The 24,902-nt window shown below is 35.4% G+C and overlaps 1 protein-coding gene across 1 annotated transcript in view; it reads right to left on the bottom strand.

The window, feature by feature from the left end:
- The window catches only part of LOC142346151 (uncharacterized), a 204,575-nt gene extending 192,949 nt beyond the window's left edge, over positions 1-11,626 (bottom strand). The window contains exons 1-2 of the mRNA XM_075398659.1: positions 11,469-11,626; positions 3,420-3,564 (exon numbers count right to left, since the gene is read on the bottom strand). Of these exons, the coding sequence (XP_075254774.1) occupies positions 3,420-3,564; positions 11,469-11,603 (280 nt within the window). The 5' untranslated portion in view covers positions 11,604-11,626. The remainder of the gene's footprint in view (positions 1-3,419; positions 3,565-11,468) is intronic.
- Positions 11,627-24,902: the final 13,276 nt, after the last annotated feature.

Here is a 24,902-nt window from a genome sequence, read left to right on the forward strand (position 1 = left end):
TAATTTAGACATTTTCACAAAAATACTCTTTTTTTAATAGTGGATTTTCATCGGATCAAGGAGTTAATCAAATTCAATCAAACTTCATATGTATTGCGCAATAAGTATCGGAGTATTGAGTGGAAAAATTTGTGCATTCTGTTCGAGAATAATTATATGTAAAATGGCTAACTTAAATTCTAAACTTGATATGTAATTTTTCACTATTTGCTCTTACTAGAAAAGTTTAACTTAAAGTTTCCGTTTAAACGAGTATTAACAAAGGAAAAGATTTGAATTTTAACTGCTACAAAGTGATAAAAATATTGGATTAAAAAAAGTGGGAAGAGCTTTTACTTTACGCATAAAGTTATCCGAAACACTCACAAAAACGGAGAAAATTCTTTGTGTTAAAGTTTAAATTTGGTAGAAATTTTTTGCGTTTTTGGGAAAATTAAGTGTTATATTTGTGCTTGTTATGCTGCTACTGAAATTTAGAATCAAATTTTGTTACACAGGATTGCTTATAGGAAGTTTTTGATTAAAGAAAAACAAAAGAATTAAAAAATAATTTAAAGATTTTAATTTTTTGAATTGAAAATGTAGTATTTTTCAAACTAAAATTTGTGAATTTTGTTGAGAAATTTGTCAAGGAACAGAAAATTCGAGGTCGAAATTTCAAAAAAATTCGAAATTTCAAACTTGCTTTTGTTAATAACTTCTTGCATGGATGGAGTTGGAAAGCATTGCATAGCTAAAAATAAAGCTTATCTAATTTGCTTTACGCTCATGTATATCAATAAAGGGTTCGCTGGGACCTAAGATTAAGTTTTTTTGCCTAAACTGAAAAGTGCCAAAAACCAGCTGTTTTGGCTGATGTGTTCAAAATCATCAAAATTCAAAAGCTGGTTTTCGGAGTTTTTATGATCCAGATGATAGCCCTTTTATTCATGATTCCAAAACACCTTAATTTTTAGGAATCGGTTCAGTAATCTTTGAGAAATTGCCCTTTGAAATAAGCCCGGCCTCCGCCCTGGGGCTGCGGATATATCCAGCCCCCGGGATACTCGCAGTGAAATTCGCAGTGAAATTTACACAACTAAAACAACTACGACCATATTCGGCACCTTGAGATCATCTGAAATATGTAATTTCAACGCAAGTTGTATTTCGCCTCTTTACAGGTAAGTTATATGTGTTGGCAATGTGAAATATTCGAATTGACTGCCCGGGGTCATATGACAGCGTTACACCACCCATTGAGCATGTCATCTGACAGCAGGAGGTGTGCTATGAAGCGCTGTTCGGCTAGACCATTATTACTAACCTGCAATGAGGTGCATAGCGAAATGAAATGTATGGGATTTCCGTTTAAGTAGTAAGTTACGGTTTTGAATTAAATGAAATGGACCCCCCCCAACGAATAGCAGAATGGTTGCTGCTGCAGAACAGCAGCTACTGCAGAACAGCCTAGCTGCTGCAGACCAGCGCCGCTTGAGCGCAGAGGACATGCAGACAGCTGCAGTAGAGCGTTATAAGTGTTATAGGGTTGTTATAGTCCATCTTTAACGGGGTTTCAAGCAGTTTTAGATCTACTGAGATGCATTCGCGCTATTTCGAGGATGATATTTCCGGAAGTGGAATTAATGCTAACGAGTTTTTGAGCCCTGGAGGTAACCAGAAGGCTATTAGGATAAAGTGTTTGGAGAATTTGAAAGTAAAGAAGGAAGATTTTTTGATGAAATCAAGACGTTGCGTCAATTTCGAACATGCAACTTCATTAAAACTCAGAAATTTTAAAGCCAAATGCGAACCCAAAAAAATGTTGAGCACTGTATTGAAGCTGTTCAGATGCGCAATGTCGGTCAAATTGGGGAAATTGAGGCCCAATCAGAAATAAAGGAGTAAAAACCGAATGGGTATACAATGGATGGGGCAATTTTTTTGGCATCGGGGATTGCATCCGTGCTAAAAGACGTATTCAAAAGAAGCCCCATAAGTACGGTCAAAGGAAAATTGAAAAAGTTGGTTCAATGAGGATACTGGGTTTTGATGCCAAGAATATATACGTTTAAATTCCACGTTCCAGAGTACCCGCCAAGAAGAAAGTTCCGAGACAGTACTTCATTTGGGGCAAGAGATTGTGCCCAAAAAATTATAGTAAATTTGCAGTCGACAAATTTTCCAGCTTGCATAATAACGTTGTGCTTGTATATTAGTTCTTGGTGCTTTTGCTTGGTGTAGATTTAGGTTTTAAAGTCCACTTTACCCTTCAAATTTGTATAAATACACCTTTTATCACAACTTAGAGATGATGAATTGAAAAAAGATGATTTCAAAAGTGTTTTATTACCATTTATCGATCTCATTATTCAAAAAGTATTTACCATGTGGTCTATTGTCGAGGATTTTGCAGGGCAAACCCTAGATTACCAACAGAACTGTTGACAATAGGCTTTTTTTCTCTGTTCTCCAAGAGTCTCGACTTTTGTTTGCTATTTTTGATAGGGTCATAGAGTTATTCAAATCGAACCAAACCGGGTATGGAGTATCCCATGTGTACCCAGAGTGTAGAACAGAAGAAATTTTTGGTATAGCTTGCCTAGGAAAAAAGTTAGTTTTTCATATGGAAATTTCGACTTTTTCGCTTATTCTATTTTCAAAAATATAGAAATTTTATCGGGTCAAGGAGTTGTCCAAATTGAACCAAACTTGGTATGGACTATCCCATGTGTACCTAGAGCGTAAAACCAAAAGAATTTTCGGTATAGTTTTTACCAGACTATTCGTGCGTTCATGATCAGTCTTTCGTGCGTTCACCAGACTATTTGTGCGTTCATGATCAGACTTTCGTGCGTTCACCAGACTATTCGTGCGTTCATGGTCAGACTTTCGTGCGTTCACCAGACTATTCGTGCGTTCATGATCAGACTTTCGTGCGTTCACCAGACTATTCGTGCGTTCATGATCAGACTTTCGTGCGTTTTTCCTTGTTTCCAGACCATGTAAATTTGAACGCACGACACCCCCGTTGTGCGTTCATCTGGGTCTGGACATATCGACTTTCCGTCTGGGACCTCAACCTGGGTTTGCTTCGACTTTTGTATTGTTAAGTCCTTTTCAGAACGCTTTCCAGTTCCCTTTCTGTAAATCAGTCTGTTTCAATTCGATTTCTCAAATAAGTCATTTTGGACTCAAAGCTGAGATTTATACCTGAATGGTACAGACGTGCAAAATGTTTAAAGCGACTAAAGTCGCAAGAAAGAGCCAAATTGCTCATGAAAAGAGAATTTGAATTGCTGCATTAGTGATTGAAAAAGGAGTATAAAACGGTTGGTTAATATGCTGTTCTTGTGGTGTTAGACACGAACAATATATTACATGAAAAGAAAAACATTTACTCTATGTATGTGGCCAATTTTTCTGTATCCTAGACTTACTATATAGAGTGACTTCTTCTTTTCCCTCATCAAAAGACTGGCAAGGGTTGTCACTTTTGGTGAGGTACATGGATCCCTTATCGTCTAAAACGAGAGCTGTGTGCCCACCATCTCCATCTGCAAGGAATCTGTAAGTTATCTCACCCTAAAACATCTCGGTTACTCAGTTTTTGTCTTTAAACTCGTTGCTTCTCAATCTACTAACCTAACATTATACTATAACAAGAAGAGCATATACCCGCAGTTGTCCACATTTTGCGCGATACATGTTGAAAAGCACGTTAATTAAGCAGAAATGAAGGAAATCTATTTTGTAAATAATTGCATAAAAGTCTCTCAGCGTTGCGCTGGGCTAAATAAACGTGTTCAAGCGAAGACCACCGACAATTTATTGGTCTTCCGCTTATTCCAAGAAAACTTTTCCATAGATAACGAATACTACAACCCGGCAATGTCCTTGAAAATCACCTTGATTTCAAACAGAATCAATGCAATTTCCGGCTATTATGAAAAGTCGTTTGTGATTTGCACAATTTCCTGATAATCATCAAGGATCGTACAATATCATAATTAACATGGAGCCTTCTCTTCTTTTATATGTAAGAAACCGCTTGATTTTCATGGCTCTAAGCAAGGATCATCCTAGAAAATACGCTATAGTTTTTCAGATAGCCCAGAAACTGCCGCAACATAGGCACGGTTGACCCCACTCAAATGCGTTTGATTTAAAAAGTTAGAAAGAAAATTTATCAACCTAATTTTTTTCTATGTGTCAAAAAGGGGGTTCTAATTTGGTCTGCAGTTTCATTAGATTAGATAAATTCTCCATAAATATAGTTAAATCTCATTTTAATTTGGAATACAATAAGCTTAACGCTAATGCAGGTTAGACGGATATTCTAAGGAAATTCGATAACTTAATGTATGACAAAATTTGATGACAGTCTAAACTTTTTAAGTGTGAAAAGTGTTCTAATTTGGCCCGAACGTTAACCAAAACTAAAGCGAATAACAAGACAAGGCCCTGTTAATAATCCATAAAACTGAATTAAATCCAGAAACCACCTGTGGGTTACAAACAGAACAATTGCACAATGTCAACCAAACACACAAACAACGTTTTCGCAACATCGAGAAAACAAAACTAAACTGCTTTATACGGAACTCATAAAAATTTTCAGTGACTCATCTTATATTTCAAGCTGCATACGTAGGCTTAGCACTGATCAGGGTACACATATAAGAGATAAACAGAAGCAAGAGCCAGAAAAATTTGAAAAATTTACCGACACAAAAAAATGATTGTTCAAGATCTCGACGTAAAAAAAACTTCAAATTAGATATGCCAGTCATACAGGAAATCAAACTTCACCATAAAAAAAAATTTTGGCTCTTAACGATTGGAAAACATATTAAACAAAATAAACCTATTAAACTAAATAGTAAAATTGAAAAAAATGTAACTTGAATCTTGATTTTTATTTCTAAGAAAACAAATAGTTAATGCCACTAACTAGTATACCGGGCTCAAGTCACCAAAAAATTCATTGACTTCTGGCAATTGAGAAACTCGTAAAAGGCCCAAAATTTTCAAAAAAAACTTTTGTTAATTTTTTTGAAAAGTCGCCAAAATGCGGAAGGTAAGTATCCTCAAAACTGTTTCTTGCCCCTTAAAAATATCCATAAACGTAAATTAAAGACCTAAAAATTTCATAAGCCTCTAATATCAAACACTTATAAAGATAGAAAAATTAAATTAAAGAGCCTAATTGATGATAAGCTTTGCAAAACACATTCATCAATTTTGGCAAACGAACGAAGATTTAAGACCAATCTAACAAAAAAAACTGAAAAATGAAGAAAAAAATACGCGAAACAATGCTCTATTTTAGGCGCAAAACCTTTCACTTTCTGTTTGGACCCTACCATTATCGTTAGCACTCTAATATGCACTTGAAAGATTATTAAAGCCGGCAAGGTTGTCGAATGAAACATTATCCCTACTGAAAGTTAGCTGCGGAAAGTTACTGCGAGGTCAGAAACGCAGAATATTTCAATGGAAACTCAGAGGTTTATTCAAAAACTAACAGATAAAATTCATTGGTCTAAACAGGAGACTGGCAAAAAATTCATCCATGTTCAAAAATAAATACATCATTACCTCACTCAGCACGCCAAAAATATGATACTAGATGAGATTGGACAATTTTTTGATAAGACCTTGCAACATTGTGACCAGCAACTATATTCGCAATGGTCCTCTAAAACCTTGCATATACCGGTTTTCTGATGAGATGCAAGATAACATCCATTGTCTTTTAAGATTGCTACTAAAAAATGTAAATTACATTACATTATTTGAGATTCTGGAAAAACCCCCAGCAGTGTGTTTCTTTTATTTAAAAATTACTTGTTTTTCTGTTTTTCTAAGAAAAAATTCGCCTAATCCATCAATCAGTTCATTAAAACGATGTTTCAATCAATAAAAAGCCTAAGTTTATTGTCAATGCAAACAAAATTTAAGAAAAAATTGAGAAAACTGTTCACACTGCTTTTTAATAAGAGCTCATAGAAATTGTGATAATATGCGGTAATTTGAATCAACGCAACTTTTTGATATTTTCTCAATCTAAGATTTCTGTTTTTGCTTTTTGAGCTCAAATTTTGTTTTTGAAGGATGGTTGAACTATTTTTAGACCTCTTTGTCTGTAAAAGCTGTCAAAACTTTCAATAAAAATCTCTAGCTTAGGTAAAGGGAGTATTTGCAACAAATTCCTTATAATTTTTTCACATATCAATTTTTTTTCTTTTTTTTCTGTTACAACAATTCTGACCATGATTGCTCACAATTAGGCAATATGAAACTTGGCATTAACTGCACTTCTAGAAAAATGTTAGTTCCAATACAGGGGTTCTTCTGAATTTTGTTGACGTCTAAATGACTTGCTGCACGCCAATTCAATCATTTTTTCAATTTCAATTAAGTTCCAATATGGTGCAATATTATTTGGTCCAAGAGCAAAACTAAATGACTTTCAGCTGGGATGAAGTTGCAGACTTTCCGAGTCACTCAATACTTGATCAGAAAGTTTTTCAAAAACATTCAGTGTCTATTCAGAGTCTTTTATGTCACTTTTTGCTCTGATATTCTCTGATTCAGACTATGAATCAGAATATATATTTTTCCTGTTTCAGACTCAGCATTGTTTCTATTTTAGTTTCTTTTGAGTGGGATGAAAATAGTCAATTCCGGTTCTCTGAGGTCAATAACTTTTTAGAGAACCAATAGCAAATGGCTTCACTCTGGCAGAATCTGTCAGAAAATTTGTGATTCTTTTTTCCGTCAGAGTTGTTGGCGTTTCGCTCCAAAACATAATAAAAACAGTGAGAAGACGATGAGAAGTTTTTTGTGCATTTCTGCTGTTTTGTGGAAAATTACTGATTTTCATTCTGATTCAGAAATGCTTTTGAACTTTTCTCTGATTCAAAGAGATTTCATTTGACTGAATGTTAGGTACATGAACTAATGTACACGAATGTTGTATTGAAGATCAGATTTATTCATGTTGAGCAAAATAACTTTAAACACTCTTTTCCTGTACCCTCGACTTTCTCTACTTAGCTTGATGTGATATACGGTTTCAAATAGTTTTTCCCTAGGAACATTTATAGTTATAGAGTGATTTCCTCTAAATTTTCGCGTAAAATTGCTTCACCAGTTGTTGGAAGATTAACAAGAGAGATCAGAATCTAAACAAAATTTTAGTGATTTTAGTGTATTGGAATGCCTGAGTTTTCTTAATTTAGATTACACACTTATAAGTTTACAATCGGTTGTTTCGTATTATAAATGTTTGCTAAACATATAAATGTAAAACTTTTCAATACTTGTCTCTGCATACTCAACTGGTTGACTTACATGTTCAACAAACGGGGCTTATTTTATTCTATTATTATCTTGGTTCGGCAAAATTTTATTTTGTATTTCTTTAGACCTAATTGTAAAGTTACAATAATTCAGATATCATTCTAGAAAAAACTTTTTTACGCTGTGGTGAACTAGTTGAAATAGAGACTAAGTTGACACATTGAGATTCTAGTAAAAATTGCGCAGCATACATAAAGGGATTTTTTTGACGCATCGGCCGAACGCCCTCTGCTAAGTATCTCCTAGCTCATAAGATGTGTCAAATACTGTGTCATCTTTTTGAAGTCTTGTGATGCTTAATATAGTTCATCTAACATGTAAGCGAACCATTAGAAAGACTTCAAGATCTCAGAACTCTTGCATTTGGTAGCTTGTTTATACTACAACCAAAACTTAATAAATAAATTTTCCAGTATAGGTCTTAATGTCTTTCTCTTTATATGCCCCCCAGCTTAGTGGTCTCATAAAGTATAGCCCCCCCCCCTCATCATGGCAAATATACCATAATAGGGGCTACAATTTCAAGGGGGGTTATAATGGGAAAGACTTAAGTCTTATATAATTTTAAACAAGGCAATGTAGCCTTGGAGTAACTGATTAAAAAATCAATTGTGCAGACATGCCTCGCAAAGACTGAGTCAGTCAGTGCTGATTATATTCTATATTATAAATCTATATTCTAGATTATAATCTCTAGTCTCTAGCAACAACTATTAGTGTTGTTAGATTAAAGGACCTGAAAATTGTCTGGAATTTAATATTTTATTGAAAAAAATATGCTTCGTTGCGTTGCGCAATTTGCCAATGGTCCAAAGAAAGCAATGAAAAAGTGAATTTTCCAGAATGGGTTTAGATTGAGTCCAAAAGCGGTCAATTTGGTAGGGAACGTCTGATCATAGTCTTTTGATAGTCTGGACATTGATCTGGGTTTTATCATAAACGCACTATAGTCTGGAACAAGATCTGGGTTGGGTCTGATCATAGTACATTGTGGTCTGGACATTCAAGGCATAGCTCAATTTGGGTCTGAAACTAAGCCTGGGTAGTTTTGTAAGTGCTGATAAATGTTGATGAGACATGTTGTCAGAAAGTTACAACAATATTAGCTAGAATATTTTTTAAAAAATAGGTTTTGCCTGCCAGTATTAACAGAAAATGGCAGCTAGCAATGGTTTGTTCTCATTAATTTCGATAATTTAGCGCACGATGACTTAATGACCAAAGTTTATCGGTTTATCCCGTTTCTTTTGATTTTTCTCTTTTCGCATTGACCTTTTTAACCTATTTGCGTAATTCAGAGCGTGAAAGATTTTAGAATGCGTTCAGTTGAAACAGTGAGTGAAGTAAGAAGGAGTGAAACGTGAAAATTGTGACTTATGTGAAACGAGGAACGTGATCAATTGGTAAAGCGAATTTTAAAACATAGCAGAGAAGTCTGATATAGAATTTTCATTGACTAAACAAAAAAACTAGACCTCGCTTTAGACAGTAAATGGAGTGGGAACACCATTTAAAAAAGTGCAATGCGAAAAAATGGTATCAACTATTAGTAGAGGCTAAAATAACTACTCCAAATCACTACTCCAAATTGTGTGCACAGATCATAAAAAAAGAAAAAAAAAACACAGCGCCCAAATACAATTCAAATTTTTTGAATTGTAACAAACATAGCAGGACAAGCCCTGAATCAGTTGAAAGAAATTTTGTTGACTAACAAAAAACTTGACCTTAATTGGAGAATAAATAGTCGGAAAAACCATTTTAATATGTAAAAAAAAAACAAATCAAAGTCAAATTGCTGCATGTGAATTACAAAACAATAATAAAGAAAGCAAATTTTTTTTCAAACACCATTTTCTCGCTCTACTTTGTAATTCGAATGGAGAAAACGCCGCAAAATCTTTCGCTTTTTTACTGCACTTCCTGTTTCGGCATGACCGAAATCACTGCTCCAATTTGTATTCCAAATTCATTTAAATGTGAACAGATAAAAAAAAAGAAAGATAGCGCCCCAATTTAAATAAAATTCATTGAATTTTAAATAAAAGAGCATGAGGACTCCGGGACCGGCTCGAACTGAAATACAAAAACGCTAACCAATTCGTAACTGGTAAACCTATTGACTATATTATACCATAAATTTGAAACGTCAGATTGAGGAAACAAACTAAATAAATTTGAACGTGACAAAACTTTCGCCTCTTTTGTTTCGCCTAACGTGACAAAAGCTTAGCTTATTTTCTTCTTCTAAAGCAATCCTAAATCAAAATTTAAAAAAGGAAAAAGCCACTAACAGCAAAATAAAATCCAATTGCTCTCAGAACAAACTACCCCCACTCACTAAAACTTGAGAAAGAGTACAAAAACACGTAAAAGGCTTCAAAATCTAGGAAACCAGAAAAGTAGCTCAAGATTGCATACAAAATTCTAATAAATAATTGATATCGTCAAAAAAAATCTCAGACTTACAATTCTTTTCTATTATGCTTCGAAAGAACCACTTTATCCCAATTAGTAAATTAAAAACTAGAAAAAACTGCTGCAAAGTTGCAGAACATGATCAAAAAATTTCGATCCATTAGCAAAAAATGTATAACACTTAATTTTTTGCTCTCATTGGAAAGTTCTTATTGACTTTTACAAACTTTTTCCGAACAACTGCAACGACTAAAAAGCGTAGCCGAAGAACTCGAAGTTGTATTCGCCAAAAAGCAGCCGGTGGTAAAACTAGTTTCTGATGGCAGTGAACATTAAAGCAGAGAAAAGAGTATCACAATTGAAATGAAGAATATTTGACTAAAAATTAATTTCAACCACAAAAAAAGTGAAACTTCAATTACGTTTTCAATTGAGATGTACCAGTAAGAATACAAAGAAAAATATTAATTCAGGATATTTTGCATCTTTTGGTCAACGTTTAAAGAAAACACTGCTTGATACCAAAAAACCTGTATTTAATTTGTAATAGAAACTGCGCACGAGCTTTAAAATAGATCCAGATACCAGTAAATGCAAAAAAAACAAAGTAATTTTCCAAAATCGCTTAAATAGGCCTAAAACCGTAGAATCATTTGAAAATCAATCGAAATAGCGTAAAAGGCCCATTAGATGTCATAAATTATCGAAAAGCAATAAAAAGCAACCTAAAATTATAACTTTACTCGATTTTAACCTTCTAGACAATAGAAATTAAAAATGATAAAAAATACTTGAAAAAGCCTTACGTGAACAAAATGTTTTGCTCACTTTGCACAAAATTTTTTCACACCTACATTTCTCCCTCCATTTCAAAAGAAGGCATGAACAAGAAAACCATTCTTTGATCTCTGCGCTTCAAATTTGTTCACTGAAACCACTTTTCCAAACTTTTTTTACTCCCTGAACTAACTTACCGTTTTCTTGCTCGATCATTTATCAAAATAATAGAAAACATTACAGCCTCTCCGAGTCTTAAAAACAGATCAACATAACTCCTCTTCGGGCAATAAAAGAGGTTGGCGCCTAAATAATAGTCGCTGAGAGGCTGACGGTGGCCATTAATCAATGCTGTTGCTTGAACGGTTTTTGAGCATTGCAAATATGCAAAAATTTTCATTCGAATGTGAGTAAATATTAGAGCCTGTCCTTATACATATGGTCGAAATTACCTTGTGAACTACACTTACGTTCGTGACTTAGATTCGTTTAATGATTCGAATAACAGGAATATGAGAGTTCAACTCAGAAGTGTAAACTGTGAAATCTAATTACTTTTGTTTCAACGAACAACTTAAAAACCTGAAATATTCATGTAAATAAATTACAAACACATTCAAGTGACATTCACAAAATCCTAATTGCTCCCCTAGATCACTTAGTTTACAAGCAAGCCGTAAAGAAAATAGTAATGGTCTTTTTCTCCTAATAACCTTCATTGAAAATCGGGTGGATCGTTTTTAACTCGAGCAACAGCCTGAAATATTCTCTGTATCAAATGAAATCTATTAATCAATTCTGTCAAATTTAAATCATCAAATAAATGTTGTCGAAAAAACAGGGGTCTTGTATAGGGTTCTAGGGCTTTATGTCAAGGGTTTTGAATCAACAAGGTCAGGAAAAACTCATTTTTAGTCGACACTTACATAGTCATCCGGATAATCTCTATACAACTCCAAATATCCATCGGCTGTCAATCGGATTCCGTCATACAGAAAAAAACTTCGCCTTACATACAAGTTAATGTCGTCTCTTAACATCCGAAGTCCAGTAGTTCCCATCTGAGAGAAATCAACAAAATAATTAGAAGATGCATCTTTCACTTCCCCGGAAGTTCTGATAGAGCCAAGGCCATGTAGCACCAACCCTGAGGTACAGATCTCCAGTTCCTCGAGCTCTATTGAACTTAACAATTCGTTCAGGCATCTGTTCTCGAATGTTGTTGTCAGGATCAAGGTTTCGGTGGTCGGATCGGCGCCTGAGAACTCCATTAGGTACGTAGCTGGATTGGAAGGCAATGGTACAGCAACTAAAATACATTCGATAAAAATTCAAAAAGCTGAGATTCTAAGCTTCTAAATTAAGACATCTTTTCCATTATTGAACAAACTTACACAACCATTGTCACTGAAGTTCAACAGTATACTTTTGATCCGATGCGTGTTTTGTGTTTTTTTAGCTCTGATAAACTTCAAGTCAAGCAACAGATTTTTTTTTTTGTAATAAACAATAAAAAGAAAAAAGTTTGCCGTTTGCAAAATCTCCGGGTTTTTCTGATTTTCCGAAAAAAATTCTTAAACACAAGAATATATATCATCTATAACATTATCTGTTTAATTGAATGGAAACGACATTGAAAATGCCATATCAAAAAACCAAATCTCTAAAGTCAAACTGAGAGTGATTTGATCGAAATTTTTTTTGACGAAATTTCTTCAATGCGTAACGCTTAAGAAGAAACAAAATCAAGAAAACAAAATATTTGAGAAAATTATACAGCGAAAAACTGTTAGATTTCGTATCCAAGTTGATTTGATTATTTTCGATATATCCAATGACTGTTAGTTGAATTAATCCTCAGAATTTGCTACTAAACTAGAAGCTTCAGATAACTGGAAAAAATTAGGAAAAAAAAATTAAAATGAAATAAAATAAAACAAAATACGAAAATTTTTTCATCACATCATTTTTTCTTCCGTGAAAAATCGTAATTAATGAGGTCAAACCATAGCGATTGACAAAATAGGAATGAAATTTCAGGCTAATTGGGAGTAACGCAACCTAATTTGTATCAGGAAACAGAGCGAAACAGCTGATCAGGCTTAGTAATGCGTGGAACGTGACTCAAGAGCCAAAAATTTTAAATAATACTTTTTACCCCGACCTCTTAGAAAATACAATTATTCTACGCACAACTGACTGATTTGGCAGGCACTAATCTAGAGGTGGTGAAACCCTGGTGCACACTGTTATCTTATGTGTTGTTATCATATTGGCTGAATTCAAAAAATTGTCGGCATTGAATTCCCTTCTTGAAAGGATTGTTATCATTTATATCGGGGTAAACCAAACAATCTTCTTTTTTCTATCAAAGTCACTGTTTATGTAAGAGTATCTTACCTCCCATGACACCTAGCAGGAGCGGGAGAACAATCATTTCTATGCGGCTGGTAATCAAAAAACGATTATAGCGATTTGCCGACCTCATGGCGTTTCACAGTGCTCAATAGGAAAATGCGTTCTGTTTGGAATAATGGCTTGCTAGAGTTCACCAATACTTTCTCGTAGTATAGTTTTTTGGTTGTCACTGGTTTCAATATTCACTGAAAGAAGTCGAACTTTACATAATTTCAATTTTTTGGTCAGTTCTGAAAGTTTTTATAAGTTTGGACTCCACAGTTGCCCATCCCCCGATTTTTTGAAGCCTTCATCTCAGCACCAAGTGGACATCATCAAAACCCTAGAGGACGTCTAATCTATTTGTATACAGAAACTGGTAGTGCCAGTTTTATTTGGTGCATAGCCGTTATCACTTATATGGGGAAAAAGTGATAATTGTGGGGTTAAATTCGAAACCGCTCCTTTTCGAGTTGTATGAACGCCACTTCTCGTAGAGTGCAATTAAACCGTGAGCCCACGCATAATTAGGTTGAACGCGAACCTTAGCCTTATGAAATCTGAAGACCCGGAAACACATAAAGGGCGAAGAACTAAGTAAATTCTAGTTATCGACAATTTTGAAATGTTTTGGTAATTACGAGGACCCAACGCAACTAGGCCGTAAGCCTGCAACCAGTTAACCGGGACATAAACATTACCCCACAAATTTCCCGTTTTAAAAAACGTCCGCTGCGCCCGACTATTGCGGAACATGTTGATATGTAAAATTGGCGGTCATGTTGACTGACATTTAATAAATGCATCTGGTATTTAACACCGCACTTTATGCCGACTTTGGTATTATGGAATCCAAACAAAAGGGCCAACAGCAGAACGGAAGGCTAAAACATGTGCCATAAGACGGTTATTTTGTTTGAGCAAACAAATTGTTTTCTCAGTTTAGTACAAAAGCGGCTTACTTTATAAGCGCTGCGAAGAAATTGCTAACTGTGAGCAAGTTAATAAAAGATTGTTTGACATATTTTCCAGTAGTATTGAGCGACAGGCTCATGTAGTTGTCATTAGCGTCTCTGTACTAATTCTGCTGGAGCGATTGAGTGCGAAGCTCTGAAAATTGGCTGTTACCGGTTTTAGCGATTGAGTTTTGCTGTTACAGAAACAAAATTTTTAGGCAGAGTTGCCTGATTGATCGAGCAGAGGCTCGGAGTTATTGCTGCTGTTAGACTGTAGCTAATCAGTCAGTCCTTAGCCGAGGCAAAATTCTTTGTTGATTGCGTTCGACCTGTGAGTGCGTATTACTGTAAATTTTAAATGAAAAAATAATTGATTTAGTTATTGTTCCAAGCTGGCGGTTGCTTGTTTTGGGCAGTTATAATGATAGTTATTTTAATAGCAATAGCGCAATTTATTTGATGCCTATTGAGTTACTATAATTACTTATTAGTGTTATTAATATTAGGTGTTTTAACATCAACACTTTTGATTAGCCAAGAGCGTAGTACGGGAAATCTATTGTTAAGAAGAGGAATGGACCACCAAATTATAACTCTCGGAATTCGGCAATCTGTGCGCTTTTGGTTTCCCAAGGCAGGCTGGCTAGTCAAAATTCAGAATCTTACACTGGCGCCTGTGTGGCTATCTTCTTCAAATTACACGATTGAAATACAGGTCCATTTAAGGAGGCATAAATGCAAATGAAGACAGTAAAGGCTAGGACGGATACCATTGGTCGAGTTTCTTCTCAAGGTCCGAACACAAGAAGAGCAAGCATGAATCCGGATACGAAGAGAAAAAGGGACTGATGGAGATGGGCAGACAGCTCTACGTTGTGCTTCGATCCTCGTCTGGTGGAAATGATGTTGCATTAGAGCGGCAGATTAAGCCTGAGTGGTTCAGTTCAACAGAAATATTGGAGAGGATGCGAGAACAAGTAGAACGCAACTCATCTATCAGTTGCCTCAAACACTGTGGGAAATTTGAGGAACCAGTTAAGTAGAAATACGCCACACGCAAGTAACAGTGTAAAAGATTTTGAGCAGAATGTATAGCAATTAACCATACCAGTCAGAGACAGAAAGTCATTCAGAAGGCCATGAACGCATTTTCACAGCAATACACTTACGAGATGAAAACAGACTTCGCTGAACGAGTTTATCAGTGGAGATTGAGAATCGAATGCATCGATGAAGTGGAATCGGAATAACTATCGATACATGGTTCGTAAAAGCCCACGAGGATTTGGTCTGAGAGATAGAAGCTATCCAAACTGTGGTTACTTCGAAAAGGTTCAAGCACATCAGCAGGCAGAGGAGGTGGCTATCATCATTGAACTGCTACAACAAAAGAATGGGCGCAAAGGCACAACAGCAGACAAAAGAAGGCAGCTAGTCCTTGCGGTTCAGTTTGAGAGCAAACGGAATCAATCGAATACCAATAGTACTGGGAGCTTTATGGGGATGCAAAATCACTTTTTTCGCAGAAAAGTTGACACCGAAGACTGGTAGCGAACCGGACAGGACAATTGCGGTTGCTTTGAATGACCTGAAGCCTCAAGAGCCACATGAGCTGATTGCGCAATTTGCAGTACGAGTGAAAAAGTTGTGCAGAAAATTGGAGCTGGACCAGGTAGATTCAGAATACGCTTGATTGTACGCACTGTTACAAGGTGTCTCAGATGACATCTGACCTGAAAATGTAGTGGAGCCAGATGTCTGTTCTAATTACCGACATACTGGCAGTGGAGGGTGAGATGGAACAAAGTCAAATGAGCAAACCCGATCCACTGGTTGACAGTATGAAAGCAGGAAAACATTGTAAGGGAAGCGGTTGCAACAACTGATCCCATCACGACAAAAAAGAAATCAGCAAACCCGCCTGGAGGAAAAGTGAACACAAAAAGTCGGAAGAAATCACGGAAGAAATCAAGCTGACAAACATTTTTTTGCACGTTAAAACTGTAGGAACCTCATCAGCAAGCCAAACAGAGCTGATCGACAACTAAAAACCTCCAAAAAGCGATTAAAAAACTGTACTATTAAGAGATCAGTTGCTTACAATAAGAGCGAGAGCGTCAACTGATAGTGAGGAAGAGGACATTCGAGTTTCTACTTCGAGATTTAATACTCGGGAGTGCACGACCATCAAGCATAGTGAGGCTTCGTCTCATGGAGGAGAAAATCCCAGATTGAGACAAAGGAAGGCAGTTTTCCAAGGACTGAGAAGACAAAATCGACTTCGAAGGCCCATGAGGAAGAAAACAAAGATTAAGAAAATCTATAGGGCAAACGTTTGTCCAAACAGAAGTGCGAGAAGGAAATTCTGTTCAACGCAATGGATGACCGCAAAAAAGTTTAAAAAACTTAGTGTGGGATTGCTGCGCACACTCTTTGACGAAATTGACGCAAATGAACATAATACTGGTGCTAGAAACCTACAAAAGCTGTTAAACCACGAGCTGCATTTTTTGCTAACGCTATTGCCGACGCCAAACGGGTGGCGCAAAACGAAAAACTGCTCGTAGATAAAACGATTGACGACAAAAAACAGTTCGCCCGATACACATTTTTACCAAGAAAACAATTTCGAGGTGGCTTTATTGGGTATAGCTTTTGATGCAACGATTGAAGTCAATAGAAGATTCTAACAATCAGCTACCTTCAAACCTTAAAACGTTCGAATTGTCGCGTGCCAATTTGCCACAAAATCTAGTTAGACGGAAAATAGACGACTCCACAAAACAATTGAAGTTGCTTGGAAAACGCACGGGACGACGGATGGTTCTCTTGACACAAATGCGAATGGTGATGCAGAAGAAGACCAGTTGGCCAGCGTGGTCAACTCAGAAAATCAAACGAACAGCAAAGGTGGACTACCAGACTAATAGTAAGCTGATTGTAAACATTTTTGACTAACAATTAGAAAGTTTCTCAGACTCCATCACTACAACCAGGCCAGAGTTCGCTGAAAGCTCCACTCCGTGCAAAATGTTGGACGAATCAATTTTCTGTATTGAATTGGCTAACAGAAGTAATTGGGAAACACTCTGGTCAGAACACGTTCTCGAGAAAATAGCTGCCACTCTCCAAAATTTTAATCGTTCCCTGATGCAACATTCTGATCCGAGGTGCAAACCTATCGAGACAGCTGCAACGGACAGGAAGAAACCAAGAGGAAGAGAAGCTACTGCTCAAAAATTGGTGAAGAAGCTGCAGAAAAAGAACCTTCAATTGAGACGACTGATCATCAGAGGAGAAGGGAGGTAAATTTGACTGGGAGAAATACAATGGACAATTTCTCCGGCACATTTCTGAGATTACTATTGCTCTCAAAAAACTTCCATTCGACCCTGGCTCGTTAAATCGAAATCTGTTAGACTAGTCAAAATTCCTTATCACTAACTTGCTTTTCAATCATTCAGAGATGGGGTGATAGAGATGACTCATCGTTGCTTTACATTTTGTCGTAGCGGAGAATTGCTGCCTTCAAGGCAAGTGAACTATAAGCAAACGCAAGCTTGGAAACAAATAAGACAAGAAAACAATTTAGCAGTAAAGAGAGCTGTGGTATTACACCGCCGATAAAACAATTTAGCTGCAAATATTAGTTAAGTAAGATGAATGTTAAGTAAGTGAAAGTTCTGTATAGAGTGCAAGAAAATAAGACACATTTGGCTAATAGTGACATTTGAAATAGTCTGTCTAGTTATAAGAAAACAAGGAGAGCTGAAGATGAACAATTTTTGATATGCGAAAAACGCTTTTTGAGGACGGAATATTTTCTCAGGAAGAGATTGAAAATTCAGAACTGTTTTTGACGAGATGGATCGGAAGATACACAGAGCTTGACAATCACTGCGGGCATAGATAGTAGAGCAATTAAACGAATGTTTCTTTACAAGCTGGGACTACTCAGCGCACCAGGAACTTTACGGAGAGATCGTATGGAGGAACTCTTTCTTGGCCACTTATTAAGTTGCAAACTTGAAAACTTTATTGCATTTCGATCAAGTGAGTGCATATGGAAGGCACAAACAAATATCTGAGGCGTGTCGAAGCAGACGATGAGATTCGTGTCGTTCTTTGAGAGGGATATCGAAGTTGATGCGCAACTCCAAAGAAAAATTTCAAAGATTTGGTGGAGACCATCTGAAAGAAAACTTTTTTTGATTTTTATACAACCTTCCGGGGAATAGTATGAGAGCAATTAACTTGAGGGATGGAAAGTTGAGGAGTTTAATGCTAAACTAACTTTTCGAGCGAGTCAAAATTCAGTTCAATAACTACAACTACTAGACATAAGGAGCAAAACTGATACTGAGGAAAAGACTGCCCTAAGAAGCGGGTCTAAGGTGCAGAAACAACCTTCAGAGAGCTATGCTCATAGGGAATCTAGAGTAACCTTGAGTATCGCCCATTTTTTCAATTTTACTCATTGATCTGGATGTCGTGTCGTATGCTCATAGCATAGCGATTGATAATGTTGAAATAAAATGCTTCTAAGGCTAATTGAGAGTTATGCAACCTAATTTGAAACGGTAAAGCAACCGATGAAGATCATTGAGCTGTAAGGAGTGGAACGTGAAACGAGAGCAAAAAAGTTTAAGAAAAACTATTTAACCCGACCTATAAGAAAATCTACGATAGGCTGAATGATTTAGCAGGCACTAATCCAGAGGTGGCGAATCGCTGGCGCACACTATTATGTTAGGTATTGTTATCATAATGAATGGGATCATAAAGTTGTCGTCATTAAATTCTTTTCATGAAAAGAAATTTATCATCAATGTCGCGGTAAACGGATTAAACTATCATTTTCGATCAATAGCACTATTTCTGTAAAAATACCTTAGCTTGTGTGAAACCTAGCAAGTGCAGAAGAACAGCCATTTCTAATTGTCTGTTAATCATAAAACTATTATAGCGAGTTACCGAACTCATTGCCTTTCGTGAAATTGTGTTCTGTTTTGAACAATGAAATTGCGTTCTGTTTTGAATAATGGCTTGCTAGAGCTCACCAATAGCTTTTTGTAGTGTCTTATTTTCTAGTGTTTGGACAATTTTACTTGTTGTGATTCCATAGTTGCACCAAAATGAGGCCTATATCTCTGCACCATAGGTGCAACACAAGCAACCTAAGGACTTCTAATCTCTATTCATGCAAACAATGGCTGTGCCAGCTTAACCAAATGGATAACCATTAAAACTAATAAGGGGAAAAATTGAAAATTGTGTGGTAAATTCCGAAAACGCTCGTTTTCAGTAGCATGAACGCCATCTCTCATAACATACATTTAGGCCGTGAGCGCACACGTAATTTAGGCCAAATGCGAACCACATATTCACCTTATGGTAAAAAATCCTGAAACACACTATCCGTGGAGAACTAAAAATATATCGAGTTGTCGCCAATTTTGAATTGTGTCGGTATTAACGAGCACCTAACGAAAACTAGGCTTTAAGCCTGCAACCAGTTATACGGGATATAGACATCACCCCAGGGACGCCCCTCTGTAAACAAAACGTCCATAGCGCCGGACAATTCCTGTTTTTGCATACATCTCAAACTGCCAGCCATATTGACTGACAATTAATAAAGCGTCTGGTATTAAACACGTCACTGTATCACGGCATTGGATTTATGGAGAGTAATCAAAATAGCCAATGGCAGTTTAGAAGACTGAAACCTTGTGTCATAATGACGGTTGTTTTCTTTGAGCAAACAAAATGTTTACTCAGTTTTTTTAAAGCGCATTGCAGAAATTTCTTACTGTGAGCGGGGTGATAACTGATTGCTTGGCATATTTTGACGGAATTATTGAGCGATAGCCTGCTGTAGCTTCTTTTAGCGTCGCAGTGCTATTTTTGCAAGAGCGATTGAACGCGAAGCTCTGAAAGTAGTGGGTAAAAGGTGCTATCCAGACCAAAAACTCCTTGCGGGTATTCGTTTTTGTCTGGTTAAATGCAACTTTTTACCAATACTCTATATATATATATATATATATATATATATATATATATATCAATTTGCTAGAATTAGGATTGGAACTGGGATTAGAATTGGAACTGAAACTGGAACTAGGATTGGAAATAGAATTAAAATTAGAATTGGAACTAGAACTCGAACATTTTGAACTTTTTGCTGATTTTATAAGCGCAGCGCAGAAATTTCTAATTGTGAGCGAGCTAATAACTGATTGCTTGGTAAAATTTGCCGGAAATATTGATTGATAGCCTGCTGTAGTTGCTATTAGCGTCGCAGTGCTATTGTTGCAAGAACGACTGAACGAGAAACTCTGAAAGTAGTGGGGAAAAAATGCTATGCAGACTAAAAATTAAATCCTAACGGGTATTCAATTCTGTCTGGATAAATGCAAATTTTTCCAACTCCTACATATAAATATTAAAAAAACTTTTTTCGCAGTGTAACAGAAATATATGAATTTTACTCATTACAAAAATATTAAGCTTCCAAAAACCGCACACACGCACAAACCGCAAGATCCCAACACTGAGCATAAATCCCTTCTTAAAATTGTGCGCATCGTGCGCACCATGCTGATCTTTTGATTTTTTTTTTCAAAAAAGTTTATTAAATTTATACTTTTGGTTAATTTTTTGGCCAAAATGTAAATAGATAGATTTTGCTAATGATTTGGCTAATGGTTTGGCTAATGATTTGGCTTAAAATATGACTAAACTTTTGCCTAATGCTTTGCCTAATAGTATGACTAAATGATTTGTCTAATGATTAGGCTAATGATTTGACTAATGATTTGACTAATGATTTGACTAATGATTAGGCTAATGATTTGGCTAATGATTAGGCTAATGATTTGGCTAAAAGTTTGGCTAATGATTTGACTAATGATTAGGCTAAAATTATTACTAATGATTTGGCTAATGATTTGGCTAATGATTAGGCTACTGATTTGGCAAAGATTAGGCTAATGATTTAATTAATGATCAGGCTAATTATTTGGCTAAACGTTTGGCTAGTGACTTGACTAATGATGACGCTAATAGTATGGCTAATGATTTGGCTAATGATTAGGCTAATGATTATACTAATGATTTAACTAATGATTAGGCTAATAATATGACTAATGATTCGGCCAATGAATTGGCTAATGATTTGGCTAATGATTAGGCTAATGATTTGTCTAAAGATTAGGCTAATGATATGACTAATGATTAGGCTAATGATTGGGCTAGACGTTTGGCTAATGACTTGACTAATGATTAGGCTAGTAATATGGCTAATGATTTGGCTAATGATTAGGCTAATGATTTGATTAATGATTTAACTAATGATTAGGCTAATAATATGACTAATGATTCGGCTAATGAATTGGCTAATGATTCGGCTGATGATTAGGCTAATGAATTACTAATGATTAGGCTAATGACTTGACTAATGATTAGGCTAATAATATGGCTAATGATTTGGCTAATGATTGGGCTAATGATTTGACTAATGATTTAACTAATGATTAGTTTAATAATATGACTAATGATTCGGCTAATGAAATGGCTAAGGATTCGGCTGATGATTAGGCTAAGGATTTGACTAGTGATTTGACTAATGATTAGGCTAATGGGGTGGCTATTGATTAGGCTAATGATTTGGCTAAGATTTTGTCAAATGATTTGGCTAATATTTTGGCTAATGACTTGACTAATGATTAGGCTAATGATTGGGCTAGACGTTTGGTTAATGACTTGACTAATGAGTAGGCTAGTAATATGGCTACTGATTTGGCTAATGATTAGGCTAATGATTTGACTAATGATTTAACTAATGATTAGGCTAATAATATGACTAATGATTAGGCTAATGATTTGAGTAATGATTAGGCTAATGATTTGGCTAAGATTTTGTCTAATGATTTGGCTAAAATTTCGGCTAATGACTTGACTAATGATTAGGTTAATAAAATTGCTAATGATTTGGCTAATGATTAGGCTAGTGATGAGGCTAATGATTAAGACAATGATTTGTCTTATGGTTTAATTAATGATTAGGCTAATATTATGACTAAAGATTTGGCTAATGATTTGGCTAATGATTTGGCTAATGATTAGGCTAATGGGTTGGCTAATGATTTGACTAATGATTAGGCTGATGATTCGGCTAAATGTTTGGCTAATGACTTGACTAATGATTAGGCTTATAATATGGCTAATGATTTGACCAATAATTAGGCTAATGATTTGACTAATGATATAACTAATGATTAGGTTAATAATATGACTAATGATTCGGCTAATGAAATGGCTAAGGATTCGGCTGATGATTAGGCTAATAATATGACTAATGATTCGGTGAAAGAATTGGCTAATGATTAGGCTAATGATTTAACTAATGATCAGGCTAATTATTTGGCTAAACGTTTGGCTAATGACTTGACTCATGATTAGGCTAATAATATGGCGAATGATTTGGCTAATGATTAGGCTAATGATTTGACTAATGATATAACTAATGATTAGGTTAATAATATGACTAATGATTCGGCGAATGAAATGGCTAAGGATTCGGCTGATGATTTGGCTAATGATTTGACTGATGATTTGACTAATGATTAGGCTAATGATGTGGCTAATGATTAGGCTAATGATTTGGCTAAGATTTTTTCTAATAATTTGGCTAATATTTTGGCTAATGACTTGACTAATGATTAGGCTAACAAAATGGCTAATGATTTGGCTAATGATTAGGCTAATGATAAGGCTAATGATTAGGATAATGATTTGGCTAATGGTTTAATTAATGATTAGGCTAATATTATGACTAAGGATTTGGCTAATGATTTGGCTAATGATTTGGCCAATGATTAGGCTAATGATTTGGCTAATGATTAGGCTAATGATTTGACAAATGATTAGGCTGATGATTTGGCTAAACGTTTGGCTAATGAATTGACTAATGATTAGGCTAATAATATGGCTAATGATTTGGCTAAAGATTAGGCTAATGATTTGACTAATTATTTAACTAATGATTAGGTTAATAATATGACTAATGATTCGGCTAATGAAATGGCTAAGGATTCGGCTGATGATTAGGCTAATGATTTGACTAATGATTTGACTAATGATTAGGCTAATGATGTTGCTATTGATTAGGCTAATGATTTGGCTAAGACTTTGTCTAATGATTTGGCTAATATTTTGGCTAATGACTTGACTAATGACTAGGCTAATGATTGGGCTAGACTTTTGGCTAATTACTTGACTAATGATTAGGCTAGTAATATGGCTAATGATTTGGCTAATGATTAGGCTAATGATTTGACTAATGATTTAACTAACGATTAGGCTAATAATATGACTAATGATTCGGCTAATGAATTGTCTTATGATTCGGCTGATGATTAGGCCAATGATTTGACTAATGATTAGGCTAATGATTTGGCTAATGATTAGGCTAATGATTTGGCTGAGATTTTGGCTAATGATTTGGCTAAAATTTCGGCTAATGACTTGACTAATGATTAGGCTAATAAAATGGCTAATGATTAGGCTAATGATTTGACTAATGATTTAACTAATGATTAGGCTAATAATATGACTAATGATTCGGCTAATGAATTGGCTTATGATTCGGCTGATGATTAGGCTAATGATTTGACTAATGATTAGGCTAATGATTTGGCTAATGATTAGGCTAATGATTTGGCTAAGATTTTGGCTAATGATTTGGCTAAAATTTCGGCTAATGACTTGACTAATGATTAGGCTAATAATATGACTAATGATTCGGTGAATGAATTGGCTAATGATTAGGCTAATGATTTAACTAATGATCAGGCTAATTATTTGGCTAAACGTTTGGCTAATGACTTGTCTCATGGTTAGGCTAATAATATGGCAAATGATTTGGCTAATGATTAGGCTAATGATTTGACTAATGATATAACTAATGATTAGGTTAATAATATGACTAATGATTCGGCTATAAGAAATGGCTAAGGATTCGGCTGATGATTAGGCTAATGATTTGACTAATGATTTGACTAATGATTAGGCTAATGATGCGGCTAATGATTAGGCTAATGATTTGGCTAAGACTTTGTCTAATAATTTGGCTAATATTTTGGCTAATGACTTGACTAATGATTAGGCTAACAAAATGGCTAATGATTTGGCTAATGATTAGGCTAATGATAAGGCTAATGATTAGGATAACGATTTGGCTAATGGTTTATTAATGATTAGGCTAATATTATGACTAATGATTTGGCTAATGATTTGGCTAATGATTTGGCCAATGATTAGGCTAATGAATTGGCTAATGATTAGGCTAATGATTTGACAAATGATTAGGCTGATGATTTGGCTAAACGTTTGGCTAATGAATTGACTAATGATTAGGCTAATAATATGGCTAATGATTTGGCTAATGATTAGGCTAATGATTTGACTAAGGATTTAACTAATGATTAGGTTAATAATATGACTAATGATTCGGCTAATGAAATGGCTAAGGATTCGGCTGATGATTAGGCTAATGATTTGACTAATGATTTGACTAATGATTAGGCTAATGATGTTGCTATTGATTAGGCTAATGATTTGGCTAAGATTTAGTCTAATGATTTGGCTAATATTTTGGCTAATGACTTGACTAATGATTAGGCTAATGATTGGGCTAGACGTTTGGCTAATTACTTGACTAATGATTAGGCTAGTAATATGGCTAATGATTTGGCTAATGATTAGGCTAATGATTTGACTAATGATTTAACTAACGATTAGGCTAATAATATGACTAATGATTCGGCTAATGAATTGTCTTATGATTCGGCTGATGATTAGGCTAATGATTTGACTAATGATTAGGCTAACAAAATGGCTAATGATTTGGCTAATGATTAGGCTAATGATAAGGCTAATGATTAGGATAACGATTTGGCTAATGGTTTATTAATGATTAGGCTAATATTATGACTAATGATTTGG

The sequence above is a fragment of the Convolutriloba macropyga genome, chromosome 9 (genome assembly GCF_964194025.1).
Source record: "Convolutriloba macropyga chromosome 9, txConMacr16.3, whole genome shotgun sequence".
Lineage (NCBI taxonomy): Eukaryota > Metazoa > Xenacoelomorpha > Acoela > Convolutidae > Convolutriloba > Convolutriloba macropyga.